Source organism: Marmota flaviventris, chromosome 20 (genome assembly GCF_047511675.1).
Source record: "Marmota flaviventris isolate mMarFla1 chromosome 20, mMarFla1.hap1, whole genome shotgun sequence".
Taxonomy (NCBI): domain Eukaryota; kingdom Metazoa; phylum Chordata; class Mammalia; order Rodentia; family Sciuridae; genus Marmota; species Marmota flaviventris.
In genome coordinates this window covers 16,997,650-17,021,233 of record NC_092517.1, presented here as the reverse complement: position 1 = coordinate 17,021,233, position 23,584 = coordinate 16,997,650, and the positions used below count along the sequence as shown (strand labels likewise).

At 55.0% G+C, this 23,584-nt stretch overlaps 1 protein-coding gene across 2 annotated transcripts; it reads right to left on the bottom strand.

Annotated features, from left to right (window-relative positions):
- Positions 1-342: 342 nt before the first annotated feature.
- Cand2 (cullin associated and neddylation dissociated 2 (putative)) lies at positions 343-22,543 on the bottom strand. 2 transcript variants are annotated; one of them, XM_027931860.3, is made up of 15 exons: positions 22,463-22,543; positions 18,292-18,435; positions 17,832-17,986; positions 17,357-17,480; positions 16,633-16,898; positions 14,789-14,894; positions 14,521-14,663; positions 13,900-14,192; positions 11,844-11,985; positions 10,036-11,538; positions 8,015-8,110; positions 7,407-7,576; positions 5,621-5,785; positions 3,803-3,910; positions 343-1,444 (listed from the first exon to the last, which is right to left on the bottom strand). In XM_027931860.3, exons 1-15 carry the CDS (start codon positions 22,528-22,530, stop codon positions 1,217-1,219), a joined length of 3,711 nt encoding a protein of 1,236 aa, XP_027787661.2. In that variant the 5' UTR covers positions 22,531-22,543; the 3' UTR covers positions 343-1,216. The 2 variants fall into 2 exon arrangements, with proteins under 2 accessions (XP_027787661.2, XP_027787662.2); XM_027931861.3 differs by lacking the exons at positions 17,357-17,480; positions 17,832-17,986 and having other exon boundaries at positions 7,407-7,508; positions 8,019-8,110.
- Between the last annotated feature and the right edge of the window lie 1,041 nt (positions 22,544-23,584).

The following is a 23,584-nucleotide window of genomic DNA, read 5'->3' as shown; positions in this document are numbered from 1 at the left end:
GTCCTCAACAAGGTTTGATTCTGCTTTTGCAAGACGCCGTATTTTCATGTGGTCGTACTTGCCTGGTACCTCGTGAACAAGACTGAAAAATGGTTCTAGGCCTTTCGCCCCCCTGTATCCTAGCTGATCTAGCAGGATTGGCACACTGGTCTTAAGAGGCCATTGCCAGACATGCCAGCCACCAGGTCCAGTAGGTGAGTGTGTTATAGATTGGTGTTGATGCACAAACTGGTCATTTTTCAGGATTTCTTTAAATCGACTTGGGAAGGATATTAAAGATGGGGTTCAGCTTGGGAATAGGAATTGTGAGGAGAAATTGGTAGCAATTTAGGATCTATTCTTTATTAGCTTTGCATATCACAGAAAAAAAAGCTTTGGCCTGTTTTTGTCTCCAAGTGATTCGTACTTTCCTGTCTCCTGATTGGTTACATCGTTTGAAGGTAGAAATGAAACATTAGGGTCAACCCTTCAGGTCCCCGTCCTGTGTATCCTCCGTGCAAAAAGCCCTCATACTATTGAGTTTGGGATCCACTGCTTCTAACCCAAGGGGCATTTTTTGAAATTTAGAATGAATAACTCAAGTATCTGAACTGGTTTCTTTGGGGGAGAGGGTTGCGCTGGGGATGGAACCCCCAGCCTCACATGCTGGAAGAATGTCCTTCATCCCCAGCCTTTTTGATTTTTGAGATGGGCCTCAAACTTGGAATCCTCCAGCCTCAGCCTCCCCAGTTACTGGGATTACAGCATGACCCACCTGCCACCCCATTCTTCGGACTCTTGGCCAGAGCACTACCTTAATGGCAGCAGAGAGCCCAGATCCCGTCAAGAGGAGGAGGACTGGTGGTGGTGAGGAGCCAGGGACACCAGGGGAGCGGTCAGCCGGCTGGCTCTGAGCCCAGTGACTGAATGCTATGCATTTCTGAGTGCAGGTGAGTGAGGCAGGGACTCCCCAGTTTGAAGGAGCCAGAATAACTAGAGGGGTGACAGGTCACTGGAAAACACTGTCTCCCTAACAACATCCTGAGTGAAAGGGCCCACTGTTGGCGGCCTCGCGGTTGGGGCTGGGGGCCTGCGAGCTTGGGTCCCTGGAGAAGGCACTGTAGCCCCAACCCGGGGCCGAGAGCCCCCAGTGAGATGAAGGACAGAAGTCAGGCCCCGGTCTTGGGGCCGTAGGGGGAGATGGGGCTCGCTGGACTCCTCCTGAGCAGCAGGAGAACTAGCTGAGCTCCATGGAGTCCGTGCTGGGGGCTGAGGCGGAATCCTTCTGGATGCTCTCGAAGAGGATGGTGAGCTCGGGGTTGGTTCGGATTTGGGCCGAGAAGTCGGCCATGCCGGGGCTCTTCCCTGCCTCGGGGATGGTCAGCAGGGCGGCCACGGCCCTCATGGCGGAGCGCTTCAGCTCGTCTTGCTTCTCAAACTCCTGCTTCACGGAGCCGGCTTTGACCTACAGTGGGGGAAAATGGGTGGAGCTGTCCTTCAATCCTGGCCTCACCACCCAGGAGGCAGCCTCCCTTTTGGTCCTCCCCACCTTCAAGCCAGTCCCTGCAGTGGCTTCAGGGTCGCCTGAGGCTCCAGCCTGGCATCTTGGCCTCATTCTAATCGGTCTCCTGCATCTCAGCGCTCCTTCCTTTTTTTTTTTAAATCTTGAGACTGAGTCTCCCAAGTTGCTGAGGCTGACCTTGACCTTGCGATCCTCCTGCCTCAGCCTCTCCAGTCACTGAGATTACAGGCCTGCACCGCCACACCCAGCCACCTTGACATTTACTAATTAACTCCTCGTGCTGGCCGCTTCCCCTAAACAATCCTGTAGGTCCACAGGCCTGGGTTCAATGGCTCTGCCCTCTTACAGGGGTGACCTTAGGTAACCCCTTCTTTGGGCCTCCGTCCCCCATCTGTAAGTCAGCCTTCTCTTGACAGAGCTGCTGTGAGGACTGATGGACTTTGCAGGTCCGTATCTGATCAGGATTATTTTGATTTTTTTCCAGAAAGATAAGGCTGCAGATACGAGGTCTGGCAGAATACCCGATAATCAAATATATTAATATTTCTCCCCTTTAATATATGAGTATTATGAATATTCCAGTCAGAAGGAATTAAAGATCGTGCACACCTCAAGCCATTTCAGGTTTTGTTGTTTGTTTCTGGTGTGGCCTGGGGCCCCACAACATGACAGGCAACTGCAGCACCCCCAATGCTTTTTTTTAAAAGAAATGTCATTTGGACACAGGGTCTCATTAAATTGCCCAGACCATGAATTTGGGATCCTCCTGCCTCAGCCTCCAGAGCCACTGGGTGTGCGTCACCACGCCTGGCTCTGGAACAGGTTTGCTACTCAAAAAACACTGTCTTAACAATCTGTGAGGTGAATAGGGAGCCTACATCTTGGGAGCAAATCTTTACCCCTCACACATCAGATAGAGCACGAATCTCTAGGGTATATAAAGAACTCAGAAAGCTAAGCACCAAAAAAAAAAAATAATCGAACCGAATCAACAAATGGGTCAGAGACCTGAATAGACACTTCTCAGAAGAGGACATACAATCATTCAAGAAATATATGAAAAAATGCTCATCATCTCTAGCAATCAGAGAAATGCAAATCAAAACCACTCTAAGATACCATCTCACTCCAGTCAGAATGTAGCTATTATGAAGTCAAACAACAATAAGTGTTGGCGAGGATGTGGGGAAAAGGTATGCTCATACATTGTTGGTGGGACAGCAAATTGGTGCAGCCATTATGGAGAGCAGTATGGAAATTCCTTGGAAATCTGGGAATGGAACCACCATTTAACCTACCTATCCCTCTCCTTGGACTATACCCAAAGGACTTAAAAACAGCATACCACAGGGACACAGCCACATCAATGTTTATAGCAGCACAATCCACAACAGTTAAACTGTGGAGCCAACCTAGATGCCCTTCAGTAGAAGAATGGACAAAAAAAAATGTGGTATATATACACAATGGAATATTACTCAGCAATAAAAGAGAATAAAATCATGGCATTTGCAGGTAAATGGATGGCATTGGAGAAGATAATGCTAAGTGAAGTTAGCCAATCCCCAAAAACCAAATGCCGAATGTTTTCTCTGATGTAAGGAGGCTGACTATAGTGGGGTAGGGAGGGGGAGCATGGGAGGAATAGATGAGCTCTAGATATGGCAGAGGGGTGGGAGGGGAAGGGAGGGGGCAGGGGGTTATTAATGATGGTGGAATGTGACGGACATTATTATCCAAAGTACATGTATGAAGACCCGAATTAGTGTGAATATATACAACCAGAGATATGAAAAAGTGTGCTCTATGTATGTAATAAGAATCATAATGCATTCTGCTGTCATATATAAATAAAATTTACATTAAAAAAAGAAATTAAAAAAACACCATCTTATGGATGGATGTCTGTCTCTCCTCTTTAAGCTTCAATATAAAAACAGCCCTTCTTTTGGTTGATTTCTACATTTTCAAAATTCACATTAGTTCTTTCATTCAAGTTTTTTAGTTTTTTTGGTGCCTGGGGTTGGACCCAGGGTTACTTCACCACTGAGCCTCATCCCCCGCCCCTTTTAATATCTCTTTTTGAGACAGGGTCTCACTAAATGGCCTAGGAGTCTGGCTCTGGGATTTCTTAGTTGCATGTCTCGACCCACAACTTGGCCTCTGCCCCTCTGCACCTGAGATGGTCAGCACAGGAAGCTCCTGGCCGGGTGATGGGGAGGGGTGAACGATGGCCCTTTCAGTAACTGGAAACTGAGTGATTTGCAGGTGATCCAGGTTCGGGCGGGGAAAGGGGCTTACCTTGGCGGTACAGGTGGCCCTCAGTGGCTCAATGAGCCGGTCCACCCTCTGCAGGACAGGCACAGGACACAGGGTGGCCAGCCGTGCTAGCATGATGAAGGTCAGCATCTGCCCAGAAGGAAGGAAGGAGACAGAGCGTTCTTAGTGAAATTGCCCAAGAACAAAAACAGTGGGCCCAGAGGACGAGGAGACCCTCTGTACCCAAAACCTGGGGCCCAGGGTGAAACCAAGTCCCCACAGGGCCCTGCCTGAGTGGCTCCCTGTCTGAGCCTCAGTTTCCTCATCTACAACATGTGACGTGTGACACTAAACCTTATCCAGTACACTTGGCTGGCCTTGAGGAGGGGTGGATGAGAAGAGGTGCCAGGGGACAGGTGGGCTCTCAAGTTCAGATGCTCCTGGGGTCCCCAGAGCCTGTCGGTAAGTAAAGAAGCCAGAGAGGGACTGAAGAGGAGCAGGAGCAGAAGTCCCAACCACAGCAGGGACCCAGCTCCAGCTGCTGGTATCTAGGGTGGCTGCCGGCACTTGGAGAAGGTTGGAGTGTGTCCCCCAAAGAATGATGGACTGGAAGCTCGAGCCCTGCTGTGGCAGTGTTGAGAGGTAGTGTGCCTTTAAGAGGTGGGGCCTAATGGGAGGTATTTAGGTCATTGGGAGCAGTTTCCTTGCAAGGGCTTCATGCAGTTAGCAGAGGACCCTGGTTAGTTCCACAAGGAGGGAGTGATAAAAAGCAGGTCAGGCCAGGCATGGGGGCAGACTTCTGTAATCCTGGCTGCTCAGAAGGCCGAGGCTGGAAGATTCCAAGTTCAAGGCCAGCCTCAGCATCTTAAAGGAAGCCTATCTCAAAAAAATAAAAAGGACTGGGGATGTAGCTCAGAGGGTTCAATCCCTGGAGTTCAATCCCACAGTTCCATATAAAACAAAACAAAAAAACAAGCTCGGGCCCTGAATCCCTCTCGTTTCCTGCTTTACCATTTGAACTCTTAGGCACCTATCTCTGGCACTGTGAAGCCCCCAGCTATGAAGTGTCACCAGAGCCAAGGAGATGCCAACACCATCCTCTGCACCTCCAGAATGGTCAGCTAATATTACTGATGGATGGAGGGATGGATGGATGGATGGATGGGTGGGTGGGTGGATTACAGTGCTGGGTTTTGAATCAGGGCCCCCTGCCTGCTAGGCAAGCATTCTACTGCTTGGCCACATGCCTCCTGAGTAGCTGGAATCACCACACACTATCATGGTCCCCACCTCTTTTTTTTCAAAATGTTCAGGTATTTTGTATCCAGGCTCAGGTTCAGGTATTTTGTTATAGCAGCAGAAAACAGCCTGATACAGTGAGAATGTGGGGATGTGGTCCAACATTACTGTATTTCTTTTCTTTTTTTAGTACTGAGAATTGAAACCCAAGGTGCTCTACCACTGAGCCACATCCCCAGCCCTTTGTTTTTCATTTTTCATTTTGAGACAGGGTCTTGGTAAGTTGCATAGGGCCTTGCTAAATTACGGAGGCTGGCCTCGAACTTGCAATCCTCCTGCCTCAGCCTCCTGGGATATGAGGCTCTTTCTTTTTTTCTTTGTCTTTCTTTTGATTTTTTTTTTTTTTTAATTTGTTTGGTAACAGGAGTTGAACCCAGGAGTGTTTTACCACTGAGCTGCATCTCCAGTCCTTTTGTTTGGGGATAGGGCCTCACTAAGTTGCTGAGGCTGGCCTTGGGATCCTCCTGCCTTGGCCTCCTCAGTTGGGGAAAAGCCGACATGGCCCAGGGGCGCCCAGCTGTCCCTTCCTCCCATGTGGACAGGAGTAGGGCTTACACCTACCCGGATGTCATAGTGGTCCTTCAGCCCGTCCTCCACGTGGTTCAGGAACTCACAGATGTCCAGCTGGCCCAGGCAGCTCTCCAGCAGCGAGTACATGCACTCGAAGGCCGCCTTCCTCACGTCCAGCCCGTCGTCCACTGTGTGCTTAAAGGGCCCCATCTCCACCTGCGGGAGGGAAGGACAACATAAGTTGGGGGGATGTGGCCCCCAGGGGGAAGACCACCAGCCCCCCACCCCGAGTTCCTGCCCCACCCCCAGCCCCAGGTGCTGACCCCGAATCCCAAGTCTCAGCCTGCAGCGCCCTTTCCCCAGATAATGATCACAGTAAAAAGAACCATTGATTTCATCCACTACGCAGACACCGGGAGTCCTTGGTAAATGACACTTGGGGGTGGGGGGTGCTGGGGACTGAACCCAGGGTCTCACCCACTCTACAACAGTTGACGTCTTCCTCCAGCACTGTAAATGTTTGAGGAAGAAAACGCTATCATTCACCCCATTTAAGGCTCAGAGAGGTTAATTAATTTGCCCAAGGAGACACAGTTAGCTTAAGATTAAAAATCCAGGTCCTGGGGAGGTGCTGGGGCTGTGGCTCAGTGGTAGAGCTGTTGCCTAGCAAGTGTGAGACACTGGGCTCGATTCTCAGCATCACATTAAAAAAATAAAGAAATAAAATATTTTTCTTTCCTTTGCTTTTTTTTGGGGGGAGTGGGGGTACCAGGAATTCAACTCAGGGGCACTCGGCCACTGAGCCCCCTCTCCAGCCCTATTTGGTATTTTATTTAGAGACAGGGTCTCACTGAGTTGCTTAGCGCCTCGCTTTTGCTGAGGCTGGCTTTGAACTCGTGATCCTCCTGCCTCAGCCTCCAGATGTCATAGTGGTCCTTCAGCCACTGGGATTGCAGACATATACCACTGCATCCGGCTAACTTTCTTTTTTATTTTAACTGGAGATTGAACCCAGTGCAATTTACCGTTGAAATTCATCCTCAGAATTTTTTCCTTTATTTATTAATCTTTTTTAGTCTGAAACAGAGTCTAAGTTGCTGAGGCTGGCCTCCAACTTGGCGATCCTCCTGCCTCAGCCTCCCCAGTTGCTGCTGGAATTACAGGCGTGTGCCACTGCTCCTGCCAAGAGTCTGCTTTTAAGGGCTGCCAATAGGTTACATCACCAGCAGCGTGGGCATGGCTCTCTTTTAGGAGCCATGATCAGCTCCTTGGAGGCAGAAACCACATCAGCACCACCTGTGGATCCTGTCACTCAGACTCCACTCCTGAATGTTGAGTGGCAGCCTAGAGTCACTGACATCTACTGGCAGAGCATCTTTTATCCAAAATGCTGAGGACCAGCAATGTTTGGGATTCTGGGATACTTGCACATCCATGAGGACCTATCTTGGGGGTGGATCGCAAGTCTAATCACGAAATTCACTGCTGTTCCATAGACACCTTACTGCACACAGCCTAAAGGCGATTTTATACACTATTTGTGGCGTCCTTGTGTTTGGACACCAGGTCAGGGGTGGAACTTCCCATTGGCGGCATCCTGTTGTGAGCACTCAAAGAGTTTTACAATTTGAAGCCTTTCAAAATTTGAATTTTCGGCCAGGCACGGTCGGGGCACATGCCTATCATCTCAGCAGCTCTGGAGGCTGAGGCAGGAGGACCATAAGTTGGAGGCCAGCCTCAGCAACTTAGCGAGGCCCTACGGAGGCTGGAGAGGCGGCCTCCGTCCCAGGCTCCCGGGGGCACAGAACTAACAAGGAGGCCCAGCTCTGCTCGGCACCTCTCGGATCAGGTCCCGGCGGATCTTGGTCTCCTGGTAGAGGAGGGGCAGGATGTCCTGCAGCAGGTCCCGCACCAGCGAGGGCTTGTTGTGCACGGCCGAGTTGAAGAAGGCCAGGGTGGCCCTGCGGACGTTCAGATCCGGGTCCCGCAGGCTCTCCATGAACTCTCCTGCAAAGGGACAGCAAGGGGGGGCTAAGGGACACACAGCCAGAGACAAAACCCCCTGCCCCCCAGGTTACCGTGAACTGTGCAGACCTGGCTGGATGCGATGGACGCAGTGAGCAACTACTTTGTGCCAGGTCTAAGCACCCTCAAAGCTCAGAAGGCAGAGCTTGCATTCCAGAATGTTCCACTGAGCTACGGGAGCCTCAGAGAGTCTGAGGTGCTCCTCTGAGCAATGACAGAACAGCTCCCAACTCTGCTCCCCAAAAATGGGATGGGGGAGGGATGCTGGGGATGGATACCCCAGGGCCCTGCTGTCCATCATGAGGATGAGGTGGCCTTTGGGTCTCTGGCTGCCCTTGGCTAGAGAAGGAACATCAATCGGTCCAAGGTCAAGGGCTGTGTGGGGGACCGGGCGGGATGTAGGGTGGGGACAGCGCTCACCAATGTAGCTCTTCAGGAGGGGGTCGATGGGATGGGGCTGGTCCGAGATGAGGAACTTGACCGCAGTGATGACCATGCTTCGGGTGTGTGGCTGACCTGGGTGACAGGGACATGCAGCTCGGTGAAGGTCAGGCATTAAACCCCATCCCCACTCCAAAGACCCCCCCCCCTGCATGGCTGGGGAAGTCATGTTAGGGTTCCCCTCGCCAGCCTTGAATCCACCCTAAATTCTCAGCTGGAGACCAGAGAATAACAGGGCATCCCAAGACCAGGGTCATCCCAAAGAAAGACCTTTCCCTATGGCCTTGAGATGACATTATGTTTTTCAGACATACTATCTCAATTCATCCTGAGGATGGTCCTGGTCCTATTAACAAATAATAAAAAAAAAAAGATCTTAATGAAAATGGTAACTAAAAAGGATGATTGATTTTTTTTTTTTTTACCCAACAAGAAAGAAAGACTCAGAGAGGTTAAGTTCATATCTAAGGCCACACAGCAGATCCAGAATTCCTGGCCAGGCTCTCCCCCACTGAGTCTGACTTCTCCAAGGTGCGGCTGTGTTCTCCAAGGTTAGGCAGCCCGGAGGCCAAGGGGATTCCAACGGAATTCAGACCAACCCCAAGCCTGGGAAGGAAGACCTGCCTTCATTTGGTTTTGTCCCTTGCTTTCCGTGGGGGAAGGCTGAAGAAAGAGGAGGAAGTAGGTTTTCCTTAATGAATGAATGAAAGAATGACATCAGGAGAGGCTTTGACATGTCTCTGAATGGCTTGCTTGGGATTCCAAAAATTGAAAATAAGAAAAACAAGGCCAGACGGGTGTCATCCCAGCCGCTCAGGAGGCTGAGGCAGGAGGATAGGTGAGTTCAAACCCAGCCTCAGCAAAAACGAGGCCCTAAGCAATTTAGTGAGACCTTGTCTCAAAATAAAAATAAAGTGCTGTGCAGCTTAGGGGTCGTGCACCTTGGCTTCAATCCCTGGTACTGACCCCCACACACACACATGCACACAAATAATAATAATGGATTATGTGACTAGGGAAGATGTAGGTAGGTTATGTGCAAATATCACACCTTTTTTAAAAAAAAAAATGTTTTTGTAGTTGTACATGGACAGCATGCCTTTATTTGTTTATTTTTATGTGGTGCTGAGGATCTGGTGATCCTCCTGCCTTTGTCTTCCAAATCATTGGGCTTATAGATGGATCGCTGGGATGAAAGGCATGGCCACCAGGCCTGGCCCTCCCCTGAATTTTCAATTCTCTGTAGATTCCTCAGGATCCCTGATAGATATCCAATATAAGTCCAGAAATTTTCCGGACCGTATTGTTCAGGAAATAAAGACAGGGGAAGACGTCTGTACATGTTCAGTACAGATGCAATTTTTTTACCCCCAAATATTTCCCATCCAAGGTTGGTTTAAAATACAGAGACGGTTTGGGCTGGGATTGTGGCTCAGGGGTGGGGCTCTTGCTTAGCACGTGTGTGAGGCCCTGGGTTGGATCCTCAGCACCCCATAAAAATAAAATACAGGTGTTGTGTCCATCTACAACTAAAAAATAAATATATTTAAAAAATAAAAATAAGGGGCTGGGGTTGTGGCTCAGCGGTGGAGCGCTCGCCTAGCACATGTGAAGCCCTGGGTTCCATCCTCAGCACCACATAAAAGTAAATAAAATAAAGATATGGTGTCCAATGAGAGTCATTAAAACCACCTCAAAGTGTTTTTAAAAATAAAAAAAATAAATAATTAAAAATAAATAAAATAAAATGCAGAGGTGGAGCCTGCAGAGGGGAGGGCTGACTGCGCATGCGTCAGGAGGGGTCTGGGAGGTCTGTGCTCTGTGTCCCTCTCTCTCTTGCAAGAGGAGGCCTGGAAGTCCCAGGAAAGTCCCTCTGTGGCTCCTCGGAGTTGATCACAGACACTGGGACCTGGAGAAAGGGTCACCCTGTGCATCGGCTGCTTGGACACCCGGGGACCAGGGAAGGGCCACCTCCGGGCAGGGTGGCCTCTGTCCCTTACCTGCGGCGAGCTGCTTGCGGAAGCGGGGCAGCAGGAACGGGGGGTTGACGAGGACCAGCCTGCCCACGCACTCGGCCAGCAGCCCGCGGGTGCCCTCGTCGGCGTCGGGGCAGCGCTGGAAGAGCAGCGCCCACACGTCCTCGGCGTAGGGCTTCAGGCCGTCGGGCTGCGCGGCGCCCAGCGCCTCCCGCAGCGAGTGCAGCAGCAGGTACTGTCGCCGGGGCTCGGCCTCGATCTGCGCCAGCAGGAAGGGCAGGAAGTCGGGCAGGTTGCCCGCGCCCACTCGGCCCAGCGCGTACGACGCGGCCGCCCTCACGTCCTCGCTGGGGGACCCCAGCGCGTCCAGCAGCACCGCCTTCAGCTCCCGCTGGGGACCCGGCCCGGCCACCTGGCCCACTTCTGCCAGCGACAGGAAGGCCAGCACCTTGACCCCCGTGCTCGAGTGCGGCGATCGGGCGTCGCACACCAGGCGATGGGCGGTGGCCGCCGCCTCTTGGGGACAGGCGCTGGACAGGGCGGCCACGCAGCGCGCCAGGGAGTGGAAGGCCTGCTTGGCCAGCGCTGGCCCGCCGCCACCCTCCGGGTCATAAACGGGCGCGATGAGCAGGCCGATGAGCTCTGCGTAGTCCACGCAGGGTGGCCGCGTCCCCACCAGCGCCTGCAGGAAGCCCTCGGCGGCCACCAGCACCCCCGCGGGCAGCAGAGGCGATCGCAGGAGCCGCAGCAGCTCCGCCAGCACCGGGCCGCTGACCTCGGCCACAGAGGCCGGCTGGGCCTGGGTCACCGTGGCCAGGAAGTCCACGGCCAGCTGGGCCACGTGCATGTCACTCTCGCTGACCAGCGCGGGCAGCTCGGCCAGCACCGCGCGCACGGCAGAGGGCGGGAGGTGGAGTCCGTGACTCTGCGCCAGGGCGTCCAGGGCGGCCAGGGTGGCCAGCCGCAGTGCCCGCTGGTTCTTGCGCAGGAAGGAGGCCAGAATGGGCAGCGCCTCGGCCAGGATGGGTTGCATGTCCAGGCGCAATGGGGACCTGGCCACCAGGGTCAGAGCCTTGACAGCGGGCAGCCGGGTGATCTCGTTCCGCAGGCGGTCCAGGAGGAGCAATAGGGTGGGCACCAGGTCATCCCCAAGACGGTCACCGAGGTGGCCCACCAGGTGGCCCGTGCAGGAGATGGCCCGCTCCTTGACCTCCTGGTCCAGGTCGGTGGCGCGGAGTCGTGCCAGGGTGGCTGCCGACATCTCTCCCACATAGGGCTCAGGGTCCAGCATCCGAGGCTTGTCCAGGGGCCACAGCGTGCGTACCAGCTCCTGGAGCACCAGCAGGGCCTCGGCTGCCATCTTGTAGAAAGGGTCGGCCACGCAGGCCATCACAGGGGGCAGGAGGGTGGGCAGGTGCGGGTGGAAGGCCTCGGCGGGCTCTGTACCCAGCAGCCCCTGCAGGAAGGCCAGGGCGTCCATCCGGATGGTGGAGGAGCTGGAGCGGTCAGCGATCGAGAAGACGGTGCCTGCAGGTGGGGCACAGAGATCACAGGGTCATGAACGTTGATTCTGCATGGGATGGAGTAGCCACAGAGGCCTCTTCTGCAGAAGTGGTCATGGATTGGCCAGTGGCCAGGGCTGAGGGACCCAAGGCCAGAGAACTTTCTAGAAAGCAGCAAGTCAGGCCTGGAACGTCCTCCCCCCTGCCCGTGAGGAGCTGAACAGGGGCTCAGCCTGAGACTGGGGCCCAGGCTCCCCTCGGGGCTGAAGCCACCAACTCAGGGCCTTGGAAGAGGCCACAGGAAGACCCCTCGGGGCCCGCCCAGCCTACCTGACATCAGTACCGGCATGTACCCCGCCAGGCTGCCAGGGAGGACTCCGGCCAGCTCGGTCAGAAGGCTGAAGCAGCCCTGCCGGGCCCTGATGCTGCGGTCCTTCAGCTGTCGCTGCAGGGCTTTGATGACCAGGGGCACCTGTGGGCAGGTGGGGGGGTCAGGGGCCACCCAGGAAACCGCCCCAGCCCACCCACTCCCACGGGGCTTGGTCCAGGTGCGTCCCCAGGGAAGATGCCCAGCTAGGACAGGATGCCTCCCCAGCACTGAGTGCTGGACTGATGGACACACAGACCGGCAGAGGTACGGACGATTCTCGTGTCCATTAATGTAACCAGCTCAAGGTCACCCAGGAAGTCGGCCTGCGGCTGCTACCGGTCATGAGGGGGAAGCAGGAGCCTGGCTGACCCCACAAGGGGGACCTTGGCTTCCTCTGCTAGATTCTCTTCCCCGTGAGCTTCAGCCCAGATCTGCATCTCCAACCCCAGACTCCGGGGCCTTCCACCAGCTGGACAGAGCCACCTGGGCCCCTGCCATGGTTTGGCTGTGGCTCGTGACTCTCAAAGGTTCCTGTTTGGGAAGCTTGATTTTGGGGGAGGGTGGGATCTTGAAAAGGTAGCGGTAGTGGGGTCTCTGGGGACCCTGCCTGCTGAGTGGGACCTCAGTTTTCAAGGGAGGCTTGTTATAGGGAGAGTGAGCCTGGCCCCCCTCTCTCTTCTGGCTTCCTGTTTCACCTTGGGATCTCCTCCTCGGCCCACGTCCCAGCCATGATGCATCTTCGAGGATGTGAGCAGCGAGGGAAGCCCTTACCAGAGCCCGGACTGTGCTGTTTGCTGTTTGGACTTTCTTTCTTTTTTTTCTTTATTAAATTATTATTTATTCTCATTTGTTATCCCTGATGGCAAAATGCAATTCATTTCATATTGCACATAGACAGCAATTTTTCAAGTCACTGGTTGTACACAAAATATTTTCACTGTTTGGACTTTCTATCTCCAAACCACTGAGCTAAATATATTTTTTGTGGGGGGGGCTGGGGGTTGGTACCAGGGATTGAACTCAGGGGCACTCGACCACTGAGCCCCATCCCCAGCCCTATTTTGTATTTTATTGAGAGACAGGGTCTCAATGAGCTGCTTAGCACCTTGCTGAACTTCTTTTCTTTAGTAAGTACCCAGCCTTCAGTATTTTGTTATAGTAACGGAAAGCAGAGAATGAGAGCCAGCCAATGAAGACCTTGAACATAAACATGTAGAAGTTTAAATACTCCCCTCCTCTCCCAATTCTCCCCCTTCCCAGGGAAAAGCACTTCTGCTTTAGCCAGAAACCTGAAAGTCACATGACACCTGCCTGTCCAATCAATCAGCGAGACCCAGTGATTCAACCCCAAACCTACTTCTCTAGGTTCTCTGTTCTGTGGCTGGCACTAAGTCCATCACAGTCTCTTGCCACCTGGACAGTTGCAACGACTTCCGGTTGGTTTCCAGCCTTGACTTTGGTCTTATTACAATCCATTCCCCACCCAGCAGCCAGAGTGAGGTTTTTCAAATGCAAACTGTACCTTATTCCCCTCCCTTAGCTTCTGCCTCCTGCTGGAATAAAGCACACTCTGGAGCCAGGCGCTATGGGGCATGCCTGTCATCCCAGGGGCTTAGGAGGCTGAGGCAGGAGGATCGAGAGTTCAAAGCCAGCCTCAGCCAAAGCGAGGCCCTAAGCAACTCAGTGAGACCCTGTCTCTAAATAAAATGCAAAATAAGGCTGGGGACGGGGCTCAGTGGTCGAGTGTCCCCTAATTCAATCCCTGGTACCCAACTCACCAACAAAAAAAAAAAAAAAAAAAAAACCCACTCCACACCACGGCCCAGCTGCCCTGCTTCTGTGGCTGCCCAGACTGTGTGGCCCAGTGGTTAGGGACTTGATCTGCATGGTTCCTGCTGGGTCCCAGCACCTCGCACACAGGTCCATGCTCAGAACAGCAGCCAGGCGGACAGTGGGGTGGGTGGGAGGATGGGAAGGCAGATGGTGAGCAGGTGACCGGGCAGAGGTGTGACCCACCTGTCCTCGCAGCATGTGGAGATTGCTCCCCGTCTGGGTGGGCTCCTCGACAGCCTCCAACCACCCCTTGGGGGGCCGTGTTTGCCGCAGCATCACGATATAGGCCCCGAAGACATCGGCCTTGACGTTCTCCTCCCGCTCCTTGAAGCGGCGGATGAGAGCGGGCGCCAGGGTGCAGAGGAAATCGGGCAGCAGGTCGGGCCTGGAGCCAATCAAGGCTGCTATGCACTTGGCCGCCGCCCGGCGCACTTTCCAACTCATGTCATCGTCGTCACTGTATTCGTCCTCGCTCTCTGGGGTGGGAACAAGACACACAGCCCTATTTTGTGTTTTCTTTAGAGACAGGGTCTCACTGAGTTGCTTACGGCCTCGCTTGGGCTGAGGCTGGCTTTGAACTTGAGATCCTCCTGCCTCAGCCTCCCAAGATCCTCCTGCCTCAGCCTCCCGAGCCGCTGGGATGACAGGCACGTGCCACCGCTAATTTTTCAAGTACTTTCGACTCACAGTTGGTTGAATGTGTAGATGCAGGCTGCTGCTGAGCCTGATCCCCCCTGTCTATGGCAGGGGCATCCTGGGAAGGTCATGCCCACCTCCAACCCCCAGGACAGGGCATCCGCCCACCTTGTTCACTGAACTCGCTGTCCTCGGTCTCCATCTGCTCCTCGTCCTCGTCGCTGTTGTAGTTATAGTTGGGATCGTGCTTGAGGTACTGGAGGCAGAGGCTGGTCACGTTGGCCACATGAGGGTCCATCTCCTTGGGACACCTGAGGGTGGGGCCCAGGGGTGGATCTTGGAATCTTACCACTGCGAAGCCAGTGTCTCAGCCCCGTTCCCCACCAAGGCCCCCCTCACCCCACTCCCTGTTTCCAGCTCTCCCTGCGGCACCTACTTCCTCAAGAAGGCCTCAAAGGCTTGGAGGCAGGACTCTCGGAGCTCATCGTCATCCAGGTTGCAAAACTCCTCCACCAGGGGCACCAGGCGGTCCAGGTGGGCCCCTGCAGGGCCAGGCAGGTCAGCTAGGCCAGACCCTTCTCTGGGTCTCCCCAGCCCATAGCCCGCAGCTCAGCCCCACACCTGCAGCCCTGACCACTGCGAATTCAACTTAGAGGGTTCACAGGTGCGTGTGGGAACCCTGACTCTGCCACCTGTGTGCCTTGAGCAGGTCACAAGACTTCTCTGAGGCAGCCTGTACGGACTGCTTTACAGTCAGGGTAACGACGCCCACTGGGCAGAGATTTGGCAAAGACAAATGTATCCTGCAGATCAAGAGCTTAGCCCAGGTCCTGACGGAGGAGCTTCTGTAGTCCAACCATTATTTATGGTCTTGCTTTATTTCCTGCACGAGGTTGTAAGTCCCCGGATGGGAAAAGGGGAGAGGCAGGTACTGCCCTCACAAGACCAGGCAATTGGGGACTGTGGTGGTCCCCAGGCTTTAGAGGATACTGATCATGGCCTCTTCATCAAGAAATGATGACCTGGAGACCCTCCAACACTCTTTCTAGCTTCTACTTTGGGAACCTGGAACCCCAAAGTTTCCTACTCAACCAACCCTGAGCCCTTTTCCAAGTCTGTGCAGGATTCTGAGGGTCAGTAAGGAGTGGCTGCTGTTTGGGATGATAAGACAGATGTGGACGTGTGGGCTGGGGCGTCTGCATTGGAACGTGCAAAGCCCCCTTGTCCTGAGACCACCAGGGGCTGGGTGGGGGGTGGTGACCACAGGTCAACGATCCACTCCGTCTTGTTCTAGCTTGGAACGCCTATTCAACGGGTCTGAGGGCAAATTCGAAGCTGCCTTCTACATCCAAAGGCTGCCAGAGGTGAGGCAGAGGGAGAGATGGCGTCCAGAGAGGTGCGAGGCAATTTGGGGGTGGGGAGAGATAATGGAAATGTCCTGCATCTGGACCTTTGCACATGCGGTAGCTTCATGCATGTGTCCAAAGGTCAAAAAGCACTAAAATGCTCTAAAAGGCACCTTAGATGGTGTGGTTCATTGGATGCACATTGTCCCCCAATAGCATTTTTTAAAAATCCAAACCTAGGGCTGGGGTGGTAGCTCAGCGGTAGAGCGCTTGCCTAGCATGTGTGAGGCCCTGAGTTCTATCCTCAGCACCACATTAAAATAAAGACATTGTGTTCAGCTATGACTAAGAAAAAAAAATTTTTTTAATAAAAATAAAATAAAATAAATCCAAACCTAGTTCACAGGTTGTTATTAAGGTAACTTGGTCACAGTAGGAGGCTAACGGTCTGGTAGCCTGACTTAGAAGGACCTGTGAACCTCTGGGTCACAGAACTGAGGGACCTAAGCCTGTTCCTTAAGCAGCTTGCACTTTCCTGGACCCTGAGCTCAAGTTCGTGCAAGTCTTGCGCTCAGGAACCCCCTCGAGCCCCGCCCCTCGAGCCCCGCCCCTCGAGCCCCGCCCCTCGAGCCCCGCCCCTCGAGCCCCGCCCCTCGAGCCCCGCCCCTCGAGCCCCGCCCCTCGAGCCCCGCCCCTCGAGCCCCGCCCCTCGAGCCCCGCCCCTCGAGCCCCGCCCCTCGAGCCCCGCCCCTCGAACCCCGCCCCTCGAACCCCGCCCCTCGAACCCCGCCCCTCGAACCCCGCCCCTCGAACCCCGCCCCAAACGCTTTAGCCACGCCCCTTTAGCCAGCACGCGGTTCCTAGGCCCCGCCCACATATGCCCAGGCCCCGCCCCTCTCCTAGCGCCCCGCGGAGCTCAGCCCCGCCCCCTCACCGAGGCGGTGGCCGGCCTGGCGACCGACGCTGCCCAAACACTGGATCAGAGTGCGGATGGCGGCTGGGCTGGCGGGGGCGCGCGGGCCGGGCAGCCGGTCCAGCAGGTGATCGGCGAGCTCCACGAAGAGGTCGGTGCTGCAGGCCGCCGCCAGGTGGCCGAGAGCCACGACGGCCCGTTTGCGCACGGCCAGGCGCGGGCTGCTCAGCTGGGGCAGCAGACAGTGCAGCAGGCTGGCGTGGAAGGTGCCCAGCGGCGCGCCCAGCCTGCGACGGCCAGAGCGGAGCGTCAGGCTGGGGGCCCCGGACACACGGTCCCCGGTCCCCATCCTCTCCTGTCCTCTCCCCCCAGAAAATTGACAACCAGATAGATGGCCCTTGGAAATAGAAAGGCGCTCTCCGAGGGTGAGGGCTGACTAGTCCAGTTATTTATTATTTTTACAGGACAGAAAGCAAAGAGAGGTCCCCTCAGGAGTAGCCCACTCTCTATGCCCAACATCATCTGTGCCATTGTACTGGGCACAGAATAAGGTGCTCAAGTCACGGGAGATTTTACTGACAGTGTGACCTCGGGACGGCCACATGGCCTCTCAGAGCCTGTTTGATGGGGACAACCAAGCTTTCCTTTGCAGGGCTGCTGGACGGTTAAGGGCCTGGTGTTCAGCAATGCCAGCCTGCAGCTCTGAGTGTCCCCCGCCCTCACTGCCCAGGGCAGCCTCCCTCACCTGCTCAGCATGTCAGACAGGATGTCCAGGGCCTCCAGCTGCACAGCCACGTCTTCCTGCTGGGCGATGGCGCTGGTGAGCTGGCCTGTGATCTTCCTGCACACATTGGTGGCCAGCCCAGAGCCTGTGCGGGATGCATGGTGGGCAAGGTGGGCATATTTCCTTTTGGGGAAATATGTGCTTTTCTTATAAAAGGGAGGAGATGCGGGCAGAGACCTCAGCCCTGTCAATACTGAGCTGCTAAGTAAATCGCTATGACAATGAGGTAGCTGGTCCCTCCAGAGACACCACGTTAATTCTTTAAGCTGCACAGTTTTGATTACTTGCCGCTCAAAGCATTCCTAAAGGACACAAGAGTCATTGATTTAAATGGATCCAGTCTAAATTCTCTACCACAGTGACCACGGGTAAGTTTCTTTCCTTCCTCTTTTAAACTTGGGCAAAGAATAGTGCCTAGTCCTGGGGTCCCGGGTACCTGTGGCCGCGGGGGGCAGCTCTGAGAGGACCGTCTTGAGGCCGATGCCAGCAATGTCTCGGAGCTGTTCCTTGTCTGACCGCAGGTTGGCACACAGGGCATCCACAATGGTCTCCACCTGGTACTCCTTCACTTTGCCCACCAGGGGACCCAGGCTGAGCAGGGAAGGAGATGGGTCCCAAAGCCCCAGATTTAGCCTAAGTCAGGCTGTCCCCCCACCCTTAATTCCCCTCAGGCTTCTTCTGGGGCCCCATGTACTGAGGAAATTGGCTGCGTTCAACAGGGGACCCTCTGTGCGGCTAGAAAGAAAGGTACCCTCTGGCAATCCCAGCTACCCAGGAGGCTGAGGCAGGAAGATCTCTCAAAGTTTGAGGCCGGCCTCAACAACTTACTGGGCTCTGGGTTGACTTTTGGGAGAACTGCAGACTGAGTCACTGTCCCCACGGAGGGTGACACTCACCACTTGACCGCCAGGTTCTGCACCTCCCCATTCTTGTCGTCCAGGAGCCGGAGGAGCATCTTGACCACCTTGCGCTCGCTGTCTTCATCCAACTGGATGGAGTCCTTCTGCAGCTCGGACATCAGGTCGCTAGTGGCCATGAACCTGGGGAGGAGGGACGGGGCACAGGAGGAGGATGTCTGGGCAGCTGGGAATTGGCACAGTATCTCCGAGTTGCCCCAGAACAGGGTGGCAGACTAGGAGTGGGTGGCTAAACGCTTCAGGCTCTGGGGTCGGTGGCTCCTGACTCTGTCATTTCTGCAAATATGATCTTGGACAAGTCCCTTCGCCTCTCTGAGCCTTCATTTATTTACCTGTCTGGGAAATGGGGACAAGAATGGTACCTGCCTGGCAGGGCGGCAGGTCATGTGGAGAGCCCTCCATAACTGTCACTGCCACTGTAAGATGGCACATTCCATACCTTGTGTCTCATAGCCACCACGCGGGAAGGTGGGGGGACAGTAGAATGTGAAACGGGGGCTTTAGGACCAAGTCAGATGTCAGCAAGGGCCACCTCTACCAGAGGAGGGAGGCTGGCCCTGTCCACCCCACTTTGAGGGAATCAATGAAGGTCCTGCCCTTAGACCAAAGGACCTCGGACTGAAGCCACCATCCGAGGCCCCGGCAGGGGACTGTCAATCACGCCAGACCCCAGCCTACTTTCTGAATCAGGGGGTCCAGGTTGCAGCCTGAGAATCTGCATTTCTAACAATTCCTGCATGATGTTCAAAGTCAAGGCCTTCCCCATGGGAGACCACTGTCCTAGGCCAGGCTGATGGGCCCTGGGCATGTTCTGGAGGCCAGCACAGATGGCCGAACAATAGGGCCACAGACACAGCTCACTGGCTGAGCTGGGCACCAGAGTCAAGCGCTTCATGCACCCACAGGTGGGTGGCCCAGTGCCTATGGCCTGAGGCCCTGTCCCTGGCATTTGAGATGGCAGTGGGAGTCTCAGCTGTTAGGACAGGGTGACTTGGGGCTTCAGAAGAGGACTTGAGCTCTCGGTAGTGACCAGCTTGCAACTGTCTTTTCAAACGTTTGAGAGACCCTGTCTCCAAATAAGAAGGGAGAGTCCCCCTCCCTGGTTCAATCCAAAGTACCCAAAAAAAAAAAATAAATGAACATTTGAATTATTGCTGGGTGCAATGGCACATGCCTGTCATCCCAGTGGCTCAGGAGGCTGAGGCAGGAGGATTGCGAGTTGGAGGCCAGCCTCGGCAACTTAGTAAGGCCCTAAGTAACTCAGGGAGACCCTGTCTCTAAATAAAAAAATATAAAGGACTGGGGAGGTGGGCTCTGGGCTGGAGGAAAGAACACGGCCGGCTGACAGTGTTTACCTGTGGGCCAAGGTAAGGTTGAAGGAGGAGGTTTTGGCTTTGAGCCAGGTCAAAAACTGAGGTGGCCACATGCATCTACAGCTCTGCTCAGCTGAGGGGACATTCTGAGAAGGAAGACAAGGTCTGCAAGCTGCGTGTTTCCGCTGCAGGACACGGAAGCCCTGCTCAGTGGCGTAACAACCCTGGGAATGTGCTCCCCGGAAAATCCTTCCTTCTCTACCTGTTGAACTCCTATTCAACCGACAAGAGCCCAGCTTAAAATGCCCCAGCCTCATAGGTGACACCTCCCTGCTTTCCACCGACCCCCCAACACACTTAAGCACAACTGGACAGGATCTTTTCAGAGCACCTTGAATCCCTCTGTTACAGTCCCCGCTGGGCTGCAAAGAAAATATGGTCACCAGAGCCGTTCTTCCTTTTGATTTTGAACTTGGCAGAGAGCAGGGTCCCTGAGGTTCATGGCCGGGACACCAGACTCAGCAAAGAACAGGTGTGCAGAGGGCCTGGGGCCCAGGGTGAGGGCAAGAGAGGAGGGAGGAGGAACACTAGCCCTCGGCAGAGCCAAACAGCTGGGTGTGGAAACCCGAATGCGGAATTCAACTCTTCTAAAATATGCCTCAGTGTTTCTGAACCAGGCTCAGAGAGGGTGCAGGAACTGCCCAAGGTCACACAGCAAAGCAGGTGGAGAATCGGCTCACTGGACAGGTCTCCTGGTTCCTCAGTGGATACTGTGTTTTCCAGGAATTATTTGGAAGTTTCTGCAAGGTTTCTCCAAGTTGAGCCATAATGAAGCGGGGACCCAGGAAAACGAGCCTGGCACCCAATGCTGGGGGCGATGCAAGTTGGGAGTGGGACCCTCATTTGCATACACTGGTCCCCTCCAGGAACCAGAGGAACACAGTGTGCTTCACTGCAGGGAATCCCTAGCAGCGCTCTGTTGAAACACTTGGCCACACGGGCATCTAGACAGCTGGTCAGAGGGACCCAGCCCCCTGGTATTCGGACTTTAAAAATAGACACCATTCTCATATGCTCGGGGTGGTTTTAAGTGTTCTTGAGGCCACTGGCAAGGGACAGACTGTTGGCTGGCACGGCCAACTCTCTGCAGACTGCACTGGAGGCCCAAGAAACTGTGGTCCAAATCCCCAGGGCTGGCCATGTGACCTTGCGCAAGTCACCGCACCCCTCCAAGGCTCTGGGACACGGGACAGAGCAATCACTACTCAACCCAGTGGCTGGATGGACTGGAGGAGATTACCGTGGGGAGCGTAGCACAGAGCCTGGGACGCAGCAAGCATTTGTTGAGCACCTACTGTATACCGACGCATAGACTCTGGGTCACCAAAAAGAAGTACAAAGTCCTTGTGGTTCAGGAGCTTAGGGGAGGTGTCCAGCCCTGTCTGCAGTCAAGAGGCATCCCCCCAAGTGGTGACAATTGAGTGGGAGCTGACAGATGAAGTGGGAGGTCAAGGAGGTGCCAAGGATTGGAGAAGGGACAGCGCATGGCTGGTTTGTGACGTGCCCAGAATCACAATGCTGGCCGTCGATCAAAATCATACCTGGAGCTGACTGTCTCACAGCTCCTACCTCATTTGATCCTCACACCAGCCCTGAGGTGGCTCTGTTACTATCCCCGTTTTAAAGAAATAGGAATTAAGGCTCAGAGCAGTTAAGTAACTTGCCCACGGTCACACAGCCAGGAAACGGTGGGAAATGGAATCTGAAGCCAAGACTGTGGTGGCTCCAAGGCCCTATTGGGGGAGGTGGGGGGCGCTTGAGGGGTACTGAGGAATGAATTGCCAGAGAGGGCAGGGATCAGACCCCAAGAGCAGGTCTCAGTCCCCTCACTGGTCAGGAATTGGGATTCCGTGGGCCTGGTCAAGATCTTGGCCTACGGATTAGACTAACCTGGATGTGGACCCCAAGTTCTCCACTCCTTAGCTACATGATTGCACTAAGGCCCTTCACAAGCCTCTGAACCTCAGTTTCCCTACCTGTAAAAAGGGGTTAAAGTGACAGCGTGTTTAATAAGTGGGTGTGAACATGCTGGTCTCTAAGTGCCCCTTCAGCTTGGAGGGTGCAGAACTGGCCAATGGGACCAGGGGCCCTTTCTCTTTGCTGGGCCTCAGTTTCCCCCGAGACTGAGGGCTTGGCCAGAGGGTTGACTTTCTTTCTAGCTCTGTTCCCAGTGGTTCTGGGAGAGGGGGCAGGGGGTGGCTCTCCCAGAATCTAGAAGTCCAAACCCCAACCATGACCCGGTGCCTGCCAAGCGCCTCATTGTGGCTGTGGGTGAGCCATGGGGAGGAGAGTGGACGGTCCCAGGGGACCTGAGTGATCTGGAGAATCAGAGATGGGGGGGGGGGTTCAAATGATTTGGAGAAGAGGCCAGAAGAGGGGATCAGGAAGAGGGGGAGGGGGGTGTGGTCCCGGGTTTCAATGGTGGGGGGTGGGGGGCGGGGGCAGAAGAGGCTGGCGCTGGGAGGCCCAGGAGAGAGGCTGAAAGGGAGGCCTGGGGGCAGCCAAGGCTGGGAGTGAAAGAAGAAAGAAGAGGCCCAGGAGGGGGGTGCGAGGGGCGGAGCTGGGGCTCGGATGCGGGGTGCACGGCGGGAAACGACTCAGGGACGCAGGGACACAGGGACTGGGGTCCCCGAGGGTCCGATGGCCTCCAAGCGGAGGATGCGGGGGAGGGGAGCGGGGCTTGGTGGCGGGCTGCACGGTCCCCGGGAGGGTCCCCGGCCTGGGGCTGGGGGAAAGGGGGCCCCGGGTGGCCGTGGAGGCGCGATCCGGGGGCGCACCTGAAGTCCTTGTCGCTGGACGTCATCTTCTCCAGGAGGCTGGAGATGTGGAAGGCGGCGGTGCTCATGGTGGAGCGCGCCGCGGGGCCGCCGGCGGGAGCGAATATGGCGGCTCGGGCGCCCCCTCCCCCGCCCCGGCGCCGGCTGCGCTCACGGGACAGAAATAGCAGCCCCCGCCCCGCCCGCCCGCCCGCGCCGCCCGGCCCCTGGACACCGCCACCGCAGCGGCCTGCACCTCCCCAGGGATCGGGAGCTCACCCCCCCACCGTCACCGCAGGGCGACACCTCCCAGGGGCGTCCTGGGGACCCCTTGACCCCGATCGCTGCCACCGACATGGCATCCGAGCCCGTTACCCATCCCAGCTCTGCAAGTCATCTCGTGCTGTGCAGACTTGGCCAAGTTACTTTCCCTCTCTGAGCCCCCACTTTTCGTTATCTTGTAGACATTCAACCAAGAGAAACGGTCCACTCGGCTGGTTCGGCCCTCACCTGACCCCCTTCCTTCGCCTACGCTTGCCTGCCCCAGAACCACAGAGACAGGATGTGGTCCAATCACACCAAGTTCAACCCACAGTCCAAACAAAGCCCTGGGGGACTGAACCCAGGGGCACTTGACCACTGAGCCACACCCCTAGGCCTTTTTTTATTTTCTGATTTTCACACGAGGTCTCACTAAGTTGTTTAGGGCCTCAGTAAGTTGCTGAGGCTGACTTTGGATTTGTGATCCTCCTGCCTCAGCCTCTCAAGCTGCTGGGAATAGAGGTGTATGCCGCTGTGCCCAGCTGTCTTATATATTTTTTAAAAAATTTCTTTGGGTGTCTTGCACTGAACCCAGGGCCTCCTGCATACTAAGTGCACCCTCTCCAATGGAGTTACACGCCCAGCCTAGTAAATGGAGACTTTAAGGTCACCTGTACCTTTGTTTTCTACCCCTATAAATCTCCCTTCCAGCCAAGGAGGTAGACCCCCTAACCCAGAGGCACAGAGAGTGGGCAGGACACTTTCCCAGGCTCTCTTACTCCTGCATAGATTCCAAACACCCATGTGACCACCCCAGGATAAGATCGCTATGGGTACACTGTATCTGTCAGGGAAAAGCAGTCTGTTTCAAAGAATTGTGAA

What these genes read in the sequence shown, in the direction of transcription:
- Cand2 (XM_027931860.3), bottom strand. Translation starts at nt 22,530, where the DNA reads ATGAGCACCGCCGCCTTCCACATCTCCAGCCTCCTGGAGAAGATGACG. An exon ending in CATGCCGGTACTGATGTCAG is followed by an intron (nt 11,539 to 11,843) that starts GTAGGCTGGGCG and finishes CCCCACCTGCAG; the next exon opens with GCACCGTCTTCTCGATCGCT. An exon ending in GCCGGGACCTGATCCGAGAG is followed by an intron (nt 5,786 to 7,406) that starts GTGCCGAGCAGA and finishes TCCCTCCCGCAG; the next exon opens with GTGGAGATGGGGCCCTTTAA.